This window comes from Parasteatoda tepidariorum, chromosome 9 (genome assembly GCF_043381705.1).
Source record: "Parasteatoda tepidariorum isolate YZ-2023 chromosome 9, CAS_Ptep_4.0, whole genome shotgun sequence".
In the NCBI taxonomy this organism is placed as follows: domain Eukaryota; kingdom Metazoa; phylum Arthropoda; class Arachnida; order Araneae; family Theridiidae; genus Parasteatoda; species Parasteatoda tepidariorum.
The window spans coordinates 90,468,647-90,489,655 of record NC_092212.1 but is presented as its reverse complement, the minus strand read 5'-3'; the positions used below and the strand labels follow the sequence as shown (position 1 = coordinate 90,489,655).

Sequence of the window (21,009 nt, the reverse complement as noted above, 5' to 3'; positions counted from 1 at the left end):
TCTTCTAAATTTTTAAAAATAAGGAAAATAACAAGTTAAAAACACTTTGCGAAAATAAAAATTACCTTTCATTACGTCTGAATTCAAAATTATTTTATGACTCACTGGTAAGAAGCTCTTCATGAATATCATTCCATGCAGTTTGCACTTTTGAATTATTCCCTGAAAATAAATAAGTTTTAAAATCATATAATGTTATGCTTAAGAACGAATGATACATTTAATAATAAGTAAAATAAAGCTAGAATACTTTTTTAAATTAAAAACTACTACAACCATTATTTCAGAAAAAAGAAAAAATATGATGAAAAGTTTCCAAATTAACTCAAAATAAATTAAATTTATAAAGTTAAAAGATCATATTTTACTTAAAATAGTTGATCCAAGGTTATATAAAAAATAGAACACAATTTAAAACAGGAGGATTTTATATCATATGTACTAAATTTTGAACTATACAAAGAAAACTTTATAGAACTCAACTGGTATGGTGCAGTTATAAAAGAAGCTACTTGCAATGATGATTTCCCTCGTATAAAATATCATGCAACATTTTTTAAGACCTTGTCTGCGTTTCGAATTATTTTTCTAAGAAGAATAACTGTAAAGAAAAAATGACAAAATATAAACCAATTTTGGAAAATAGCTGTTTAATATATGTGTGTATATATACATATATATATATATATTAAGAGCTATTCTTAAAAATTAGTTTACATTTAGTAATTTTTGCTCAACGTTCAAAATGTAGAGAAAACATGGAAAAGATTACAGAATATTGAAAAAAGAAAATTACTTTAAAGAAAAAGATAGAAAAAAAAATTAATAAAAGTCCGGGGGTAAAAAAATAAAGTATAGAATGACGGATATAGTCACATGACTATATCCACTATTTCTTTAGTGCTCCTCACACTATTGTATTGATGTATTTGCATAGACTATATTGATACAATATTAGAAAGCACTCCTTTTCGCGGATATAATCGTCTGAGCTGATGAAGAGATTATATCTTTTTTTCTCCCAGACTTTTATTAATTTATTTCAAATATTTTTTTCTTTATTCTGTAAATTTTTCCATGTTTTCTCTACATTTTGAACTTATTTTATGAGTTCTATATGCTTGCAGATTAGGAGAAGTAAATAAAACTTACTGATTTTCTTTGTTTTTCTCCTTTTCATTTTTATTTATAGTGCTATATATATATATATATGCATGTGTGTGTATGTAACTTTACAATATAACAAAACTTTATTAACTAGAGCACCCAAACTTAATTAACAAAGAGATTATTTAGATTGATAATTCTTAGTCACTTCAGTCTTAAGTAATAATCTTCAAATTTTTCTTCATTCTTGAAAATTTTCCTTTCAGACAGAAATAAATTTAAGGAATTACCAATCTAACAAAGCACACCTTGAAGCATTTCTTAAAGAAACCAGTTAACTAAAAAAAAATTTACTTATCAGTTTAAAATATTCTTCAGACATTATTTACAGTGGTAATTCTCAATCTTTTTAATAAAAAAAATATTTAAATAATTATTTCCAAAAAATTTATGTGTACACTTGAAGGGAAAACAAAACCATAAATTGGGCAGAAAATAATTTTGAATTAAAAAGAATATAGCCTCAATTTGTTTCAACAATCCCCCAGTACAACGAAAAATTTTGAAATAACTCAACATTGTTTTATGAATATCTAAGAAATGATGGCATTGCACTTTTAGGAAAAGTGGCATAGAAATGATATTCAGAAAATGTCCAGGTAAGGAATAATTTGTAAAATTGTAAAAATATCAAATTCAACAAATCAAAAGGTTTTATACGTGGTAACATTACAATAAAGAAAGTAATAAGTTCATAGATCTTCTATTATTTTTTTTAATGCTACTTCATATAAAATTGATAAATTAACTAAGGCATGTTGTAAAATTTTAAACTAACTATGTTTTGTTATAGAATAATTTATTACCTCTTTAGAAATATGGACCACTATTTTTTCAATAACATCAACAAACACTTCAGTCTTCAGGTTCTATAAAGGAAAAATTCAGATAAATTTATATTTTTGGTGCAAGGAAAAAAAACTAAATAAATAAACAAGAAATGCTTTTAAATAACTCTGTGATACAGTATGCACTTTCTTCGATACTTAAAATTGTTTCATATCCATTGATTTCTGTCTTCTTTAATTTTTACATGAAAAATGATTAATTTTTACATGAAATTAGTTGTATTTTATTTTGATCAGTTAAAACATTAAAATTCTCTAATTAATTTTTCTTAACTATAAAGTAACTTTTCTATTTGCTAAAAAAAATTATAAATGCCAAAACTGTTTTAAAGAGTTCATGAGTTTATTAAAAAAAAGAAGGAAATTTAAGTTATTAGAAAAACAAAATGCAAGGAATATTATAGTGAACTAATATTACTTGCATTATAATTTTAGAGCTTTCTGAATTTGTTTTCAACTAAAGTGGAATAATCTTTAAAAGAAAGTTCACAGAACAATAACCAATTTTCAAATAGTTTACGTACTTGAATTTTTTATTACTCAATAATTACACATCCTACAGTTTTGTTGGTTAATAAAATTTTTGTCAAGGAATTTTAATTCATAATTAAAGAAGCGATTTTGATTCAAGTTTTAATCTGTCATATATATTGCATGATATAGACTGAAGCAGTGCAATAACACCTTACAAATTAGTCAATAGATAATTTAGTAAAAATATCTATCAATAAAAGTGCGTTTTTTACAAATCTAAAAGATAAGACTGAAAAATACTGCAGAATTTAAAGTTTTAATAAAATGTTAAAACAAATTTATCAAACAAACTGAAATGGATTCTTATTTTACTATTACTTTTTCTTACTTTATTATGCCTGGTATACACAAATAAAACAAATTATTCAGAAACTAGAAAGCGATGAATTTGAAGATTTTTACTAAATAATTTTCAATACTCAAAATCTTATTTATTTACTGTAAACAAATATAACAAATCTAAAACAAAAGCTACAATACTAAAAGTTTTAATGAGCCAAAGAAAGAAAGTAACAGCTGAAAAACGCTTGACTTAATGATTAGATTTTCAGTACTAACATAAAATGTTAATAACTTTAGAAATATTAACATTATTAACGATCTAAATTATGCAAAGAAATTTGTATAGACGATATTTAAAACAGAAAAATCAGTCACGAAAACGTCTTTAAATAACCTTCATATCTTAACATTCAAGGAGGACATCTCTTAAATCTGATCCCAATAGAAACCAGTCAAATGTTTGGTTCTTTAATGTTAATTTTACTTTTTGCATATGTCTTAAGAACTATTTTGGAAAATACAACAAAATTGCACAAATCTAAAGAGTTTCATACAAATCATAATTTTGTGAAATTATTTCTTGTTCAATTATTTATTATTTAGTTGCATAAAAAAATATTAAAGTATTTTTTCGAACTTGATGCACTGTACTTAATAAGTAGTTTTGCATAAAAATCACGCATTAACTGATGTTTATTTTTTAAAGATTAAATAAATTATATTTATTTAATAAAGAATCTAATATAAAAATATACATAAAACAAAAAATACCATCAGCTGAGATCTAGACTTTACTAATTGTCTTTCTGCAGCCAGATTAGGAATAAATTTTTTTCCAGATCAAACTAAAAAAAAAAAGAAAGAATAAATTAGAATATGAATTTTTATTTTTTTTATTTACCAAACTATGATGACTTAGCATGTTAATAAACTGACTACCTTGATAAGTTTACGTTTCACATTTCACTCTTAGCAAATTATCAATTTCAATAAGGAAAAAACTTTCTAACTTAGCTCTTGATCTTGAACTATTACTTAAATTGCTTAGAATTTGATATTTACTACCATTGCTAACTTACGTCTCGACTCTTCAGTCCATGACGACGGAACTTGGCCTTCTTTACTACAAAACTATACTTTTTCCTCTCTACAGCTTTCATNTACCAACATGACTTTGAAAGATATACAATTACTAATAGTTTCAGTAAATCCTGCACTTAAAGAAACATTTTTAACAGAATTCAGATTTTAAAAAAAAAAAAATATATATATATGCAAAAATGCCTTGTTATATAATAAAAGTAGGAGAAAATAGTATAAATAAGGTAAATCGTCAAGTAGTAGCAAAATACGAGGAATGATCTCTTGAGAAAATCAGCAGAGTAGGATATAGTGATGGAGGGAGAAAAGAGCTTTTATATATTTCTCCCACATGGAATGTTCTATACCAGGGGGGGGGGCAACCTGCGGCTCACGAGCTCTTGAAGGATTATTTGTGGCTCTCGATAAGTGTATCCGAGTTCCCTTTTCATTTTTGTGCTATTATATTTAAAAAAAATTATTATCGTTCCGTATGTGCTTCAAAATGTATTTTAAATTACTGACAACAAATATGAAAGACTAAGTGTAACGTTGTAACTAATTTAATTTCCGTTCAAGTTAAGAATGATATGAATAATCGAAAACTGCACGAACGAACATAAGCAGTGGCGTAATCGACCGACTCCAGACCTATTTCGAATTTGTAAACTTTCATTGCAACGGGCAGTTGGCACTGTGCTCTGGAGGAAACAATTCGTATCACTCTTGCTACGGATGTATTTTGCAATCTGGAGTTTTTGGAGGGTTAACTAAATGTGTTTCGTAGTATGTAACACGTGTTATTGTTTTAATAACACAAAACTTGTATTTTTTAAATTTCTTTATTTATTTAAAGTTTTTTTAAAAATATGACGACAGAGAACGAAAATTAAAAAAAAAGAAAATACGAGCAAGAAAGTAGAAGTTTTAATAATGAGTGGGAGAATTTCCTTTTTATTGACAATAACGGAAAAGCATTATGTGTTATTTGTAATTCTACGGTCAAAAATTATAAAGCTAGCAATTTAAGTCGACATTATGAAACAAATCATCCCCAGTTTCCTAATCAGCATCCACCAAATTCCAAATTAAGATAAGATAAACTTGCTTCCTTAAAATAAAATTTAAATAAGCAACAGTCAATTTTGATGACCTTTAGCAAGTAAGCTAATAATGTGGCTGAAGCCAGTTTTGTTATAGCCTGGAATATTGCTCGGGCAAAACGCCCGTATGGAGAGGGAGAGCCTATTAAAAAAAATTGGAAGATATACTTAAAGTTTTAGATCCAAATAATGCAGCATTGCACCAAGTTGCTTCGCAAAGTCACATCTCGAGACACACAACCGAACGACGCATAACTGTGATTAATACATCTCTTGCATATAATTAAAAAAATGATTTGAAGAACTATATTACATTCAGTTTAGCCCTTGACGAATCAACAGATATCACAGATCTTCCTCAATTGGCAGTTTTCAAACGTTTTCTTTCAGCTAACTTCATTATTAAAGAAGAATTAGATGTATTAGCACTTCAAGAATCAACCCGCGGTGTCGATATTAAAAATGCAATAGATTCCATAATTAAAACTTTTGATGAGCCTCTTAATAAACTTGTAAACATTGCAAGTGATGGAGCTCCGGCAATTATGGGTAAAAGTTTTGTTGGGCTTTTAAGAGATGATTCAAAAATTCCAAAATTCATACCGATAAAAAAAGGCTGCTTGTCGAATTATTTCAATATTCAGAACAACGCACTTATGTAAATCATTTTATTCTACTTTAAAATTCGTAAAAATCCAAATCATCAGTATTACCTAACCAGCCTCTTAAAGAATTACTCAGAAGTGTTGTCACCAATTATTCACCAAATTTTAAAGAATTATCAAGAGAAGTAAAATAAATGTGTTTAATTTTTAATATTTAAATTCAATGCACACATTTTGTACTTTTACTTATATGCTTTCAATAAATGTAATTTCTGTAAAACAAATTATTTTAATACCTTTTTTGCATACCTTTTAAATACGTGTTTAATTGCATCTCGCGAAAAATTTCACATTTTGAAAAATGGCTCGACTATCAAGGAGCTTGATCACCCCTGTTCTATACCATCAAGGTAAGGGTTGTCTCAATCGAAGTAGAATAATACCATACTTAACACGCTATGAAAACTTAAGCATTCCTTTTGTTACCTACATTGTTTTCATATAACTAAATTTTTGAATTTGAAATTTCTTCAATTTTTTTCAATAAATAATATTTATTCTTGCTTTTAACTTCAACAAAAATTTGGAAAATACAAAAATTTCAGGACATTTATGTTTTATTTTATTTTATCCATCGTTGAGCTGCCGGCCAAATTTTGGGTTTACGATTACTAATATTCAACTCCGTAGCCTTGTAATTTTAAACCAATCCAGAAGACAAGGAAACTCCTGGATCAGTACCCCCAGAGGTATTGATTTGTTATAGGAACATGGAGGACTTTGCGACTTGACAGATTTAACGTGCATCAGTCACCATTTACTACACAGTCTTCGGTCGACGGGGATCGAACCCACGAACTCTTGGACATGGGCACAGTGCGCTACCAACCTGGCTATCCAGACCTTCAGGACATTTATAGAAATGTTTAATAATTAAGGACATTTAAGGACACTTTCTTTTGTTAGGGAAATTAAGAAATTGAAAGGAATTGAGCCCTTAATAAAACTTATTTAATTTATAGAATATTTGTTCCCAATTTACAGAAATTACATTATAAAACTGGAATCATCAACAAAAATTACTAAATGAACACCTAAAACTTTTTAATAGACATGACCTCAATACAAAAAGGTGAAACAAGTAATATAGAAAAAAAAATTAAAGTAAATTCCTACTCAAAAGAAAAATTTTATTTTAGTTACGTTTTAATAAAAAAATACAGTTTTTTCTCCAATATAAAACTTAAATTAATTAATTAAATTTAATGAATGAATTAATATTTGAAAAAAAAATTATATTAACATCAAGTGTCATCCACTACAAATATTTAAACTTGAATGGATGAATGAAAAGTATTTTATGAACGATTGAAAATTTGAACGAGATAAGGGAAGAGTGTGAACTAATGGTAGGAATTAATTGAAAAAAACAAACTTACAGGTCCTGGTTTTTTCACTTCAGACTTAAAGCTTATCTTTGTAAAAACTGGATCTCTATAAACTGAATGGTGGACTTGCTCGGTTGAAGTTGCTTTGATAACATCCTTTCAAGAAATAACAGTAAAGTGAAAATATAAATAGACAACCACAATTATTAACATCAATAAAATATATTTTTATCGTAAATTAATGAAATTTTTATAAAGTAGGAAACCTTTTTGAAATTTGATTTAGTATTTTGTGTGGCTATAATAAATCTCAAGGGGACAATACATTGCAGTTAAAAGAACAAAAATAAAGTTAATAGAATAAGTTGAACACGATGATAATGTAAATCTGACATTAATACTTTCAATACCATTTAAGAAAAATTATCAAATTTACTAAATTAGTATCTAAAAGGTAACAATAAAAATGCCCCCCCCCCCAAAAAAAAGTCAATTCACCAAATCAAAATCAAAAATAAGCAAAATTAAATGTTTATAAAAAAAGAATAATAATATGCACAACTAGATAGCAGTAATCTCAGTAACAAATAGTTAAAATCAGATTCTTCATTTTCAAAACCTGTGCTTTCTAGAAACAATGATTTTTTTTAAATATTTCTTTTATATTTCAGTTTATGAAAAACAAAGAGCAAAATGACACCTTAAGTCCCAAATTAAAAGTTACTGAACCTTTCAAGAAAGTTTATAGTAACGTCTTAGCTATTAAATGATATTTTTGATTAACAATTCAAAAATATGCATCGTTGTTGAGTTATTGTGATTTAAAAAAATAGTAACTTAAGATTTTAAATATGCTTACATATTACTTTACAACACCACTTAATGAAAATTCAAGATTACGTCAGCATTACGCATGTAAAATGTAATAATCTTAGCTTGATATAAGCATTTTTGTTTCTTTTTCATCCATTGAATTAATTTGAATTAAATGCGAAATATTTAGACAAGTTGTTTAAAAGTATAAAATTATAAATGAGGTATATTAATACATATATATATAAAATAGTAACACATGCATATAAATTATTTATCAATAAATAAAGAATAAAATACTTTCATTACTTATTTTAATATTACATAGAGTTTTAAGTAAAATAATATTAAATGAAAATATCTTCAATGAGTTATCAATATTTTTGTTAAAATTTTTCTGCTAATATAAAAAAATATGATTGAAAAAAAATACAATAATGAATACAGAAAAAAAAATTTAAAAAAAGGAAAAATAAAGTGTAAAGTTCAAAAAATTACCTCATTCCCTGTAGTTCTTTTAATTATAGCAATGTTTAATGTATCTTTAAGAAAAAGATGGAGGAAATTTTTTTCCAATCTTTTATCTCAACTTATTCAATAAATTACTTTATTAAGCTACTTATGAAAATTATCAAAACATGGAATTGGAGATGATTTATTTTATTGTAAGCCTTTAGAATCATCATTACTTAACCTTAACTTGCTCACATTAATACTTCATGCAGATATTTTTGCTTTTGCAATGATATGTAAATAATACAATGTAATAATGCAATGATATGTGGATATTTATTCATCGCCATTTAAATTAATAGTGTTTCACAGAATCAATTAAACTTAAACGTTGTTACTCCATTGAATGGTAACAACAATTTTATAATGACAAAATATGTATTTAAAATTATTTACATATCTATCAACATTGGAGAAATAAAAGAAAGGATATTTTACTAGCAACCTTCTTAGGCTACGAACAATGTTTTGATACATCATGCATAATCATGTAAATCGAAAAGAGGAATTCAAAATTGGAAATAATATAATCACATAAATTTAGAAAAATTAAAAAATATGTATATAAATCTTAATCTAAAGAAGATTTTATAAACCATTATTTATAATTTCATTTATAATTGTCGTTGAACACAGTCGACCTAATTTTGGGTTTATAACTACTAATGTTCAACTCAATAACCTTGTAATTTTAGACCCAATCCAGAAGACAAGAGAAATCCTGGATTGGGTATTGGGAGAAATTCGTCTTTGTGGAGGACTTTTTGATGGGACTATCCTGCATTTGAGTTTCACAAAGAGGAAACCCTCCCAAGGTGAGCCAGACGACAAGGGGATTGTCCGCCTACAACTGAGGATATTTTATGTCAGCACTGAGGTCGGTGCAAGCTGGATGCGGAATATATTTATCGACCAGCCATCTCTGGGATTCGAACCTGATTCATTTCATTGGAAGGCAAGCGCTCTATCTTCTGAGCCACCAAAACTAACGTGGTTGTTATAACAAAAATGAGTTAAAACTTATTTTTGACCAATCTGATGAAAATTTTTGTTACTCTAACATAAGGATGCTATATTATAAACCAGCACGCAGCCTTGTTCATGTTTGGGGCCCAGAGGGGCACAGGAATTAGGGACCCTTTGAAAGAATTGGAATTCTATTTTTTGAAAATGTTAATAAAGCGTTTTTACTTCCTCTTCGTAAATTTATTTACAAATTTATAAGAAATATTAATCATTCTTTAATGAGCTAAATATTTTATATTTAAATTTAAAGCACTTGCTTATTAGTTAATATAGTTCATTTTAGAATTTATTGTAAAAAAAAATTTAAAAAATTAAATTTGTTGGTCCTTAATTTAATGAGTACCAATAAAATTAGTACCAATAACTAGTTTTTTCTGTTTAAGAAATATTTTTGACCTTAGACAATTGAAACAGTTTCAAATGTCGCTTAAACTTAACCCAAAGAATATTGTTAAAGCATTTTTACTGAATCAACTGTACGGGAAAACAAAATGTTTGCCAGTATAATTAAGCAACAAATAAAACAGAAATGTAGTTCATAAATTTTCGACTGAGTAATGCATTTCAACTTTTAAAAACTGATGCGTGAAAGAAATTTTTTTTAACAAATTTATAGCTCAATAAAACCAATGCTCTTCCGAATCAGCAAAAAATTTTGAAATGCATATATTACTGTTAGTGACCGAAATAAAGAAAATGTCAACCTCCAACGGTGAATGCCAACCTACCTCAGTGATAGACGGATCATGGGTTAGAGTCCCCTTGCCGTCTGGCTAACAGTGTAAGGTTTTCGTGGTCTTCCTCTCCATGCAACGCAAATGTGGGTTAGTTCCTTCAAAACGTCCTCAACGAAGGAAAATTTTTCCCAATGCTTGATACAGGAGTTTCATTGCTTTCTGGATTGGATTAGAAAAATTACACGATTACGCAGTTGAACATTATTTGCAGTAAACCCAAAAATCTGTACAGCTGTTCAACTACGGTTATCAAATAAAAATAAAATGTACTTAACTGCAACTACTTTTTTTTAAAAAACCTATTTTCGAAATGTAGTTATCACCATGACTGAAAAATCGTCGAAATCAAGTTGTTAGCGTCGAAATAAAGAGATTGTCAACTTAACCAGTGAATATCAACAATCACATAGTCACTTTGGTGAATGTCCGAAATATTTGGTACATCTGATTTTATATTAATTTATTCGCTGATATTATTATATTTATACGATATTTCAATATCTTCTGAGGATAGATTAGGAGAAATATCAGTGTTCGGAGTACTGGTAAAATATATATCGAACAGTAACACTGAACCTTAAAAAACATCAGCATAGGGTACATCAGGTAAATGTATACCGGACCGTGACACTGGAACTTAAAGCATTGATGTAGGGTATACCAGACAAGTGTATACCGGGTAGTGGCATTTAACTAGACAGGGTGCGTACCGAAATCTCTCAACAAAAATAAGCACCTTTTAAGTATTTTTTAAGCAGTCAGAAAATAATTTTAAGCACTATATGCTTTAACAAAATGCAAAATAATGTTCAAAGACTTTACATGATCATTTTAAAATAACTAGTTTCTGACAAAGAATTCTTTTCTTGATCATATTAGCCACGATAAGAAGATCAAGATTTTTTAGAAGTCTGAAATTAAGAATATGTTGCAAAATGTAGCAGAGTTGCACATAAGAGTGCAAGATTTTCACCGAACTGAGCTCAGGAGATACGCATGCAGACTCCCAAGTATTTCAACATGATTGGGGGGCTATCATACGTTCTTGGCCGATGGTACACCGAAATGGATTGTGGTTGAATGAAATATGAAAACGTTGAATAGAATGAAGTGAAAAACACGTTTTTGCATAATACGCAGCGAAGATCGTCACGGTAAAGGAAAAAGCCTCATTTTAGAAAAGAAAAATTAAGCTCTTTAAAAAACACCCCATGAAAAAAAAGCATCTTTAAGGGCCTTTGAAAAACGAAAAAGAGTTTTAAAAATACTACTATTTCAAAATTCATTTTGAGGGGGATGGGGATATTATATATAGATAGATAGATATTATTCTAATGAAATGATTAAAAACTGAATTTACCAGTGTACATCACTTACATTTAAAAAACAAAATAGTGGTAGCTTGCAGACATTTTCTGACTTCAATCATTCAGTTTTGCAGCTAAAAAATAATATATGTTAAATATTTTGTATAGTATCAGTCGTTGCAAAGTGGCACAAAACAGAAATGCTATCGTTTAAGACAGTTTTAATTTATTGACTACGTAGAAAAGGTCAAGTAAAACTAGAATATATTTAAAAAAAAATCCATTTATGGGTATGCATTGTTATTAGAATTGCAGTAGCTCTTTGAATTAATATTAAAGCTGTGAAAGGCTCTTGAGACTGCTGCTAATTTTTTTTAATACATAAGGTACCTAATTTTATTTTTTTAATGTTACTTTTATTTATCTAGAACTTGTAATTGCTAATTTTGTAAACTTTTATTCGAGTCTTTTAACTACAGAACAGGTTTTTGTGAAATTAAAAAAAATTTAATCAATATTTCGAGAAAATAAAATAAGAACCTGTTTTCGATATTTTGAGAAAAATCTTTTCACATTTCTCTGAATCTAAAATTATTGTAGACCTCAGTTCCTGTTTTTGTATATATGTGAAAAATAAAATCCCGATTTTTGTAGTAAATAAAAACACAAAAGCCTTTTTTTAAACAGTTGTAGCTTTAAAGTTATGATTTAAATTCTTAGTCGTTTTTGTTATGCGTAAGACACACATATATATAGAAGGTTATTTTTTTAGGTGAAAAATATTGTTAAGGGTGCACTTTTAAGATAAAAAAAAATTTATAAGGGTTCGTTGACAAACTTAAATTTTTATGAAAATTTACCGTGAAATAAAAATGTCAAATATTATCGTAAAAAAACATTAAAAAATTAAATTAAAAAGTAAAATAAATGAAATGAAAAATTTAATTTGAAGATTAATAGCTTCATAAAAATTAAAATTTGAGAATTACTTACTTACACGTGCAGCTGAAGTTCTTCAGAATTATCGAATCCAGCATCCATTTGCGTTGTTTCTTAAATGTTTATAATGCAGGTTCAAATCTGTCAAAGTTATTGAGCCCTTAGTTTTTCCTATAAAACTAAATAACATTAAACTATAATAATTGATCAAAATCAATCAAATTACATTCTAAAGGAGTAAACCATAAGTAAAGGAAAAACTTGAGAATAAGTGAAAATGATGACAGGTACGAAATTCGACAAGAGGTACGTCAAAAACATATCACAAAGGAAAGGACAGAAAACTAAACAAAGAAAACGACGAAAAATAAAGGACAAAAAAATAAAGAAAAACCAGCAGCAAGGAAATGATTGAAAACAAGCACCAATATAACGATTGAAAACAAGCTCCAAGAAAATAATGGAAAACAAAAATAATGGAAAAAGCACCAAAGAAACAAAAACAAGCACCAATGAAACAAAACCAAGCACCAAGGAAACAAAAACAAGCACCAAGGTGACGATGAAAAACGAACATTCAGAAAACGACTAGCAACATTCAGAAACAAAGCACCAAGAAAAGAATGAAAAACAAGCACCAACGAAATAATGGAAAGCAAGCACCAACGAAATAATGGAAAGCAAACACCAACGAACTAATGGAAAACAAGCACCAACGAAATAATGGAAAACAAGCACCAACGAAATGAGGGAAAACAAGCATCAAGGAAACAATGGAAAGCAAACACCAACGAACTAATGGAAAACAAGCTCCAACGAAATAGTGGAAAATAAGCACCAATGAAGCAATGGAAAACAAGCACCGTTCGTAGTTGCGTCTGATTTAGTTACTTAAAATATCGTCTGTACTAAATTAATTAGCATATTTAAGGTTACCCCCTCGAAATTGAGTCCTAGAACGTGAAGATTCGATTATTAAATCAAAAGTTATTCAGTACGGTCTGTTTTCTTTTGGCGCATTGTACATAAAAAAACTTTAACTAACAATAAAATACTAATTCAGCTGCATAAAAAAATCGTTGTGTGCTAACAAAATGAAAACGGATGGGCGAACTTAAAATTAAAATATTGTTGTGTTACTATAGACAAACCTTACATCAAGCTTCGTATACCCTATATTTGGGAGGGGGATCAGGGTGTATAATACTTACCTTACATTAATTAAACTCCTGTTTGTGAAAATTGCAACACCATGAAGGAATCGTCATAATTAAATGAAATTTAATACACAGTTGAATGGTAGTGGTACAAATAAATGATTAAACTTTCAAAGCAAACAAACAATAACAAGAGATCGAAATCAGTATTTTGTGTAGCCACCNAAGCACCAATGAAATAATGGAAAATAAGCACCAATGAAGCAATGGAAAACAAGCACCAAGGAAACAATGGAAAACAAGCACCGTACGTAGTTGCGTCTGATTTAGTAACTTAAAATATAGTCTGTACTAAATTAATTAGCATATTTAAGGTCACCCCCTCGAAATTGAGTCCCAGAACGTGAAGATTCGATTATTAAATCAAAAGTTATTCAGTACGGCTTGTTTTCTTTTGGCACATTATACGTGAAAAAAAACTTTAACGAACAATAAAATACTAATGCAGCTGCATAAAAAAAATCGTCGCGTGCTAACAAAATGAAAACGGATGGGCGAACTTAAAATTAAAATATTGTTCTGTTACTATATACAAACCTTACATCAAGCTTCGTATACCCTATACTTGGGAGGGGGATCAGGGTATATAATACTTACCTTACAACGATTATATAAACTCACCTTTGAAAAAAAGATCACCGATATCTATTATGAACAATAAAAATGCTTAGATATTAACTTTTCTTGTTAAAATATGAAAATCTTACTTGTTCATCACTGCATTTTGGTTGATGTCCTGAAAAAAAAAACTCTTTGTAATGATTGATAATGTATCCTGTAAATACAACTAGAAGAGATAACTCACAACTTAAAGAAAACAATTTAAATGAGATGGCCGATATATTTTTACATTTTGTCTCTCTAGAAGAGTACATTCAACATAAAACACTTCCGATTATGGCTAGGAAGTTTAAAATTTAACTAAAATATTTTTGGAATAAATTTACATGTATATATTTTTCTATCATAAAACAATTTTCCATAGAAAAGACCATTGCAAAAATATCTTTCTTAAGTCACTATTGCAATCATTTCATGTTGTTACAATTACTGAAACAAATTCCCTATAAATTCTCAGTTCTGCAACACACATTTTGAAACCCGCCCGGCTTTAAAATGTTCTAATTTAAACGTAAATTCACAATATTGTAGCTAATTATATATTTTTTACTTTTGCATTTCTGCCAATGTTATCGTTGTTGCGGGAGAATTTTTTCTAGCAATAGCAAAATGCATCCATTAATACTTATGCTTTGTCTAATTTAACAACTATAAATATGATTAAAATAATTATTCTCTCAACAGCATAGACAGATATAAATAACTATTAGTTACATATTCATGCGTTAAGTGCTAGCAAAATAAAAAACAAAATTAACTCATATTGCTTTTTCACTGTCACTTTATTAGAGAAATATTATATAATTTCAGAGAACTTCGCAGCCTCAGTTTTAAAGAAGTATGTAATGACTTAAAGCATGGCAATAAAACTACCTTGCAATTTATTGAGTAGTATATAAAGAATTGGCTCATAGTTTATTTACTGCAAGATTTAACTTCGAATAAAAGGATTTCAATTTATAAGTAACGTAAATGTGCTTTGTTAATTTTAATATGATAAATATGTTACCGGCAAAGTATGAAACGTCGGCATTATATAAAATGCCTAGTCATTCTACATAATGCCGGACGTTTTTAGGCAAAGTCTGAAATATGAGAAGTATTACATACTTTCCGTAGGCATTGTATATAATGGCATTGTATATAATATTGTATAACCTAGGCATTGTATATAATATATAATTCCATAGAATGACAAATGCTATTTAGGCAAAGTATGAAATAAACGTCCTGATGAGGTTATTATGTAAATGATGTGCATATTACTGTGAATGACCGAAATCGGTGGTTGTTGACTTTCACCGGTGAATTTTGACAATCACATAGTCGCTTTGATGAATGTCCGAAATATTGATTGCATCCGATTATATTAGTTGTGGATATAATTACATTTATTCGATATTTTCATTCTTCCTGACGATAGATCAGAAGAATCATTTGGGGGTTTGGAGCATCGGGCAAATATATGCCGAGCAATGGCACTTGACCTTAAAAAAATTATCAGTGTATGGTATACCGGGCAGTGGCACTGCACCTTAAAAAAACATCAGTGTAGGATATACCGGGCAATGGCACTTGCCCTTAAAAAAAAATCAGCGTAGGGTATAGCGGACAAATGTATAATACCAGGTAGTGGCAAGGCCAACTAGAAGGGGGAAGGCCGGAGAACGTTTTCTCTCGCTTCAACATTCCGTCTGATCTAGAAGTCTCCGTTGAAAACCGCTATAAGACTTTTAAACGCATCAATACCGCATTTTCGTTATTTTTATTAAATGATAATTTAAAAAAGATTTTTAAGGAATTCTCAGTAGCATATTTAAGATTTTCAAGTTTAAAATAATATTTTTTCAAATTAAGTTTGGAAAATAAAACTTTGCTTACATTATTTGCTTTTTCTCTTTTAACTTATTGTCTTTGAGATTAAGAAAAATTTAATTATTGATATTATCTTTGATGTCGCTTTCTAGTCTCAGACAGGATTCGTGATTTAAAAAAAAACTGATTATTTTGATTTAAATCGGTTTTTATTTGCTTAAATCGGATTTTATTTAAATTTTCATTTTAGTACACTGTAAGAACTTTGATTTAAAAAACTATAAATTTTTAATCAAAATTAAATTAATATTAAAACTCTATAACAATATTTTAGAAGCTCTAACTACCTAAAACAATTTTTCATTATAATGCATAGCATAGCAACCATTTCGAAACAAATGCAAGATTGAAATTTAAAGACTAGATGAAATAGAGAATTTAAAGAATACTTAAACNGCATATTAAGGTAATTTCTTTTTAAGATAACCTCAAGCTTTAAATATACACATTTTCCGCCAATAAAATATAATGTAGATTTTGATTCCATGCTTTTTCAATCAAAAGGTAGAATTTTAATTGACATTTTTCTGCGAAAAAATTCATGTTTATTAATTATTTTCCACAGCTATGCAAGTCTATATTAAGACAACATCAAATGTTTACTTTAATCAGTACTTTCATTCTCAAGAATCAAAAGACTTTTAAGAATGTAATTTTAAATGTGTTGGAATTTAACACACACCAAGAAAGAAATTTCGTTAACTAAAATTAATTAATGCAGCAATTTATTTAAAATAAATTTTAAAACTAAGAAAAGAATAAAAGTATCAAAAAAATTAAAACACTGTTTTTTGACTTTTTAAATCAATCTATATATATATATATAAAAAAAACAGTTGATTTAAATCAACAAATCCTGGTCACATATATATATAAGATGCTTAGAAATTAAATTATAGAATAAAAGATTTGTCTAAGTAATTTTTATACTATTTATTTCTATTTTTATTTCAAGTATTAAAATGAAAATTAGCTAGGATTAGAGTTTTTACTTCAAGCATAAAAGTACTACATAACAAATATGTAAATAAAAGCATCTGTGTGGTTAGATTTTTTGTGTATAATAATAATTTAAATCAACAAACAGAAAAGAAGAGTTTTTATATTTTTTTTCATTTCAATTGCGTCAAGTATTAAAATATGTATTACTTATACAGAATTGCATATAATGAGTTTTAATAAAAAAAATTTAATTAATAATAAAACTCAACAGAAGATACATTTTAGTAAAACATCAAACTGCTGTTCAAAAAATATCATGTTTAGATTATAATAAGTAAAATTACAATACTTATTTCTATGAATTTATTTTAAGCATTCCAGGACAAAATAATACAAGTAAAAAACCAAAATCTCATGAATTGATTCAATTGAAAAGTAATTAAATAAATAAACACAAAACAACAAACATTTTTTGTAAGTCTTTTATTTGTACATTTTTTAGTCTAAAATACTATATATTATTTAAAAGCTATTTGAAATTCAAAATAAGAACCAATATATTTACAAGTTGTTGAATATTAAAATCAAAGAAATAATGTGTGTAAAACATAATAAAAATTCCAATTATGCTCCAACATAAAACAAGAATGACTTGCAGTTATAAAGTTAATATACAGGTACTAATTGTGAATTTTGAAATATGCAATATTTCAATCAATCTTTAGGTTATTGCTCAGAATGTAATATAGTTCTATATTTTATGAAGAAAGGAATTTCTTTTAAAATTATCATTAGCAGAAATACTGCATACTGGTAACACGTGGTTGAATATAATTCCAGTATGTGATAATTATTTTCCATTTCAGTTCTTTTAAGAAAAAGCAACGACTAAAAAACTGCAGTGAAAAATTAAGAAAGCAAAATGAAGAAATAGAAAAATTATAACACCTTTGCTTACATATTTTATATTAGTATTGTAATAATAACATTCCACTATTTAAAGTTTTTTAGTATTGTTTGAAAATATTCAGCCATTTTGATAAAGATTTTAATTTCATAAGAATTAATTCTATTTCGATTAATTCTATTCCTAATTCTATTCATAAGAATTAATTCTATTTCTCTAATTTATATACCTCAAATGAGTTTTAAGAAACAAAAATGTTTATTGTTATCCAATTTACATTTGGAATTTGCACGCAACATGTTAGCCTGTTTAGGTTCAAATTTTACAAAAAATAGTCTCTGATTATGTTACGGACAACTATGAATTTATAAAAATTGTGATGCAGATTGTCTAATAAAATCTGCGACCAGAATTATTATAAATTCTGATTATTGTAAAAAACAGATTATGTATGTAAAGTTACAGAAAATTGCTTTTAAAGAAATGAAAAATCAGTTCACTAATTGTTACGCATGCTTGTCAATAAATATCAATACAAGACTAAATAAAATATTATGAAAATGACCAATAACTCCTTAAAAACGAGAATTTTTTTTTATTACCATTAAATCAATTATAAAAAAGAAATATTATAAAATAGAAACATCATGACCAAGATTGAGATAATAGTATTACTTATTCCTACAGTTAATTCTAAATAATTTATAAAGAGACACATCAATAGTTTTCAACTTTATAACACCCTTCTTCAATAATTTGTAACATACTCTTTTTGTTTACACCAATTTATAAAAAATTAAAAAACTATTTTTGATGCATCATGCTTTCAAATATATGTCTAATTTTCAAACCCATGTAAATTCAAGACATCTGTTATTCATTTTGTTATCTTTTCATTTCTGCTCATTCTTTTAGATGAAGAAGCTTCGAATAAATATTTTGGGCAACCAGGAAATAATGTTGGTATCGAACCAACCTTCAATTTCGGCCAACTTCTTTGAACTTTAACCAATTCATTATTTTTCCAATACTCATCATATCTTATAATGCACTCATCCGTGAAATGTTTTTCACACACAACACTTAGATCTGAAGGTACAAAATTCTCCCTGGGTATCTTTTTAATCCATAACTTTTTCACTGTCTCGTCTTTAGGGAATTGAAAAACTGAAACATATTCTTCAGTTTTATCATAATTTGATTTGCATGCAGTAACACAACATCCATCAGGCATTGTAAACAAATTAAAAATTTATAGCAACGCCTAACTTTAAACAAATAAGCATGTAACCGATTAATTAGCACTAAATAAGCATGTAAACGATTCAATATAAACAAAGCACATCACTTCGCTTTAGTATTTCTTTCACTTCCTCTTCGTTTCAGCTACGTTTGCCGGTCGGGCGGAATTCGTAACGTTACGAGTAAATATAAGCTAGTTCTACGGCCTTTCCCCTTCGAGTTGGCCATGGCAGTGGCCCTTGACCTTAAAAAAACATCAGTGTAGGGTATACCGCCTCAAATGTATACCAGGTAATGGCACTTGACCTTAAAAAACCATTGCCCGGTATACATTTGCCCGGTATACCCTACACTGATGTTTTTTTAAGGTCAAGTATCATTGCACAGTATATATTTGCCCGATACTCCTAACACTGATGTTTCTTCTAATCTATCGTCAGTAAGTATTAAAATATCGAATAAATGTAATTATATCCACGAGTAAATTAATATAAAATCGGATGTAATAAATATTTCGGACATTCACCAAAGCGACTATGTGATTGTCAACATTCACCGGTGAAAGTCAACAAACACCGATTTCGGTCAATCACAGTAACATGCACATCATTTACATAATAACCTCATCAGGAACGTTTATTTCATACTTTGCCTAAATAGCATCCGGCATTATATATAATGCCTAGGTAAAGTATGTACTACTTCTCATATTTCATACTTTGCCTAAAAACGTCAGGCATTATATATAATACCGGCATTTCATACTTTGCCGGTCACATATATATGTACTACACCAAGGGTAAAACTTCAATGACAAGTTCTGTTTCATCTCCAATGGTATTTTTGAGTTCTAAAGAAAGGTGAGTTAGTCCAGATAACTTGGAGTAATGCTGAAATATTTTGAAGATATGAAAAAAAATTAAAAAAAGAAATTATTACAAAATTTAACTGCTGTGTTAATACTGAAAAATCCTATTGTGATTTAGTTGCATTTTGAAAAAATGTTTTCCAGCATTTGAAACGCTTAATGTTTTGTTTTAAGTTTACCTGAACTCTATCTGGTAGTTTTTAAACTGTATTGAAATTGCTATTTATAAGGCTAGTATTAGGCGCGATATAGCCACAACTGGCTCTTGCGCCAATAACTTCAAACTAATTAACTATCTGTACTTGGAATTTTAAATGCTCATATCTTGGTTAAAAAGAATATTTAATAAAAGGTTAAGTGACCTTGTTTTCGGAAAATTTCGTTTTTCTGTTGCAATTTTGTGTCTGTGAAGACGGAAATGAAAAATAATAACTGAATTATTTTAAAACAACAATTTTGTTTTGCTACGGTAACCGATTAATTGAAAAAAAAAGACATAATATTACGGCAAACAAAATTCGATTAATACATGATAGTATGTTGGAATATGATTATCAAACTTACCCAATAAATTCCAAGAACATTTGATATTGATTCAGCAAATGTTAAGTCTTCTGAACATTGATTGGTTGCGCTCCTTTATAACTCTCATTAAAGCAATACACACAGCACGGGGTAACAGCACTTCCATAAACTGAACTAAAAAATTCTAAGATATTTATTAATTTCACCTGAAAAAAATTTATTAGTCGTACATTAATATTAACAATTAAGAGAAAAAGTATTTATAAAAATATTTATTGCAAAGCATTTTCTGCGTAAGTAGACACATGACTATCACCGCTATAGCATGTGACAGGCAGATAAAATTTATCTTAAATTTGGCAATTGAAAAGAGCGAATTTTAATTTCAATAAAATATTTATTATGAAAATGAATGATTTAAAAAAATAATAAGTTTTGAGATTTAGAGAAGACATAACAGTTAAAAATTC

The 21,009-nt window shown here is 27.9% G+C and overlaps 1 protein-coding gene across 1 annotated transcript in view; it reads right to left on the bottom strand.

Moving 5' to 3' along the window:
• Positions 1 to 21,009, bottom strand: part of LOC110282992 (AP-4 complex subunit mu-1) — a 50,604-nt gene that overhangs the window by 6,863 nt on the left and 22,732 nt on the right. The window contains exons 2-5 of the mRNA XM_071185903.1: positions 7,059 to 7,163; positions 3,603 to 3,676; positions 1,974 to 2,036; positions 66 to 162 (exon numbers count right to left, since the gene is read on the bottom strand). Of these exons, the coding sequence (XP_071042004.1) occupies positions 66 to 162; positions 1,974 to 2,036; positions 3,603 to 3,605 (163 nt within the window). The 5' untranslated portion in view covers positions 3,606 to 3,676; positions 7,059 to 7,163. The remainder of the gene's footprint in view (positions 1 to 65; positions 163 to 1,973; positions 2,037 to 3,602; positions 3,677 to 7,058; positions 7,164 to 21,009) is intronic.